At 28.4% G+C, this 2,183-nt stretch overlaps 1 protein-coding gene across 1 annotated transcript in view; it reads left to right on the forward strand.

Annotated features, from left to right (window-relative positions):
* The window catches only part of LOC106458626 (V-type proton ATPase catalytic subunit A), a 53,096-nt gene extending 51,174 nt beyond the window's left edge, over positions 1-1,922 (forward strand). The window contains exon 14 of the mRNA XM_013918150.2: positions 343-1,922. Coding sequence (XP_013773604.1) covers positions 343-435 — 93 coding nt within the window. The 3' untranslated portion in view covers positions 436-1,922. The remainder of the gene's footprint in view (positions 1-342) is intronic.
* Positions 1,923-2,183: the final 261 nt, after the last annotated feature.

Consider the following 2,183-nt stretch of genomic DNA (forward strand, 5'->3'; position numbering starts at 1 on the left):
GAACTCATATTTCTCTTAAATTTGTATTTTTTGATTATAAGTGATAAAACTTGAAAATCTACCTGTTTTGTTTAACCCTTTCTCTCCAGTTTAATGAATATGGTATTATTCATTTATCCTAAAGCTAACTTGTTACAAACATATTAATTTTTAATGTGTAACCATTTTTCAAAACATTATTCAGTATTTAAATTTCAAGATACTAACTCAGCCTATCATTTGTTTGATAGTGTGAAGCTAATGTTTGTATGGTATGCAGCAATACATTTTTATTTTAGAGTTCTCATTTTTCATAAAATTACAAGATAGAATACTCTCATCATTTCCTGCTCTTATTTTTAGGATCCTGTGAAAGAGGGAGAGTCTAAAATTAAGCAAGACTTTGAGGAACTGCTGGAAAACATGCAACAGACATTCAGAAACTTAGAGGACTAAGGACCATGTACCCTACTAGTTAAGAGAAGCCAGCTGGTCTGAAATTGTCTCCCCATTAGTGTATTCATGTGTGTGTGATCATAGGGACTGTTAATTGTCAATTTGAGAACAATGACAGTTTGTTTCAATTCTAATATTAATCTTTCTCTGTTTTGTTGGAAATGTCTCTTCTAGCTGGTTCAGTGATGCTAATGCAGATTAGAATTTTATTCCACCAACAAATCATTATTTTTAGGGAAAAATAATTTGGTTTTCATTTTTTTAAAAGTATAATTTGCATAAAAACAAAATATTATTATTGTAGTTGTAAGTGGTGTTGTATTCAAACAACCAGTGTTGAAATTGACTAAAGTTTCTGGTTATTTAGTCATACACTTGGAAACAATGAATCGGGCTTTGCTGGACATTAAACAAAATCTCTAGTTTGAATATCCAATTTGTTATAACCTGTATACAAAGTAACCGTATATATTGTGCTGTTTTCCATGCAGTAATATTATCTCATGCTCCCAATGATTGTTCTTGATGTGTTAACTTGTGTGTTAATAAAATGAACCTTGTAAGATACATAAACAATAAACAATTTGAAATTTAAAAGTGATGATTCTGTATTGTAGTATACAGATAATTACATTCTGGGTTGTTAGTTATAATCAAGCAATAACAGATTGGTGTATTTAATTTTACTTTCATACATTTGAATGCATACTTGACCGCAAATTAAATGTTTATTGTTGAGAAATGTATCTATGAAGTTCCTTTATCAAGAGGTTATTACATGGTGTTGTATAGTTATTGTAAGTGTTCTTGGTTGTATTTAGGTTAATTATCAATTTGTGTTGATTGTTGACATCACTAAACAACTTTATCAGAACATCATATGATGCTGGATATAAGGTTTATGTAAATATCAATGAACATTCCTTAAAGTCTATGAGGTTTCTAATGACTTGTGGTCCTTTCCTTACATCTCTTAGAAAAAAAAAGTTTTTTTTATATGTGGAGGGACAAAAAATTGGAATCCATTTTAAACTAAGTAAAATTAGGTTTATTTTAACTAAATTATGAGACATTCTTGAAAAACATGTTGTCAAGCTTGCCATGAAAGATTTCTCTGAATGGATATCTTGATTTTCTTAATTAGTTAAAGTTAATTTAATTAATAATTGGTATTTTTATCTATTGTTTTCAAACATGTTTGCTCAAGAACAATATACATCAGCTGTGTGTCATTTCACTAATAGTTCTATTATCCATCTGGTTGAATACTGGTATTATGGATATCACTTTGATTTCCTCTGTTTAAAATATTTAAGTTATTGCCTGGTTGTTTTATCACACATTATATTTACATTCAGTAGCTGATATTATGTAGATAGTAAACATGTAAAAGTTCAAAAGACTTGATGTTACAATTAACAAATCTAGATCAAGAAAACATTGTCGTGTAACAAAAACCATACATGATTAAACATTCTATTATCTCATGTGTCTTCTCTGTGTCTTTTATTCATATTACTGCCAATGTTTTCTGCGGATTATGTACCAAATAATGGTTAGCAAAAAACCGTATGTATAAGGGTTGAAATTTCAATTTTGTATTTTAATTGAACACAAAATACCAACAGTATTAAACGAGGTCAGTTAAATAGAAGAAATACTTATGTTTAATAGTAGTAATAACAGCACTAATTCAAACTTTCAAGAATGGTTTTAAAAAAGTTTAAGAAAACTTAATGCATATTTAC

The sequence above is a fragment of the Limulus polyphemus genome, unplaced genomic scaffold (assembly GCF_000517525.1).
Source record: "Limulus polyphemus unplaced genomic scaffold, Limulus_polyphemus-2.1.2 Scaffold494, whole genome shotgun sequence".
Classification (NCBI taxonomy): domain Eukaryota; kingdom Metazoa; phylum Arthropoda; class Merostomata; order Xiphosura; family Limulidae; genus Limulus; species Limulus polyphemus.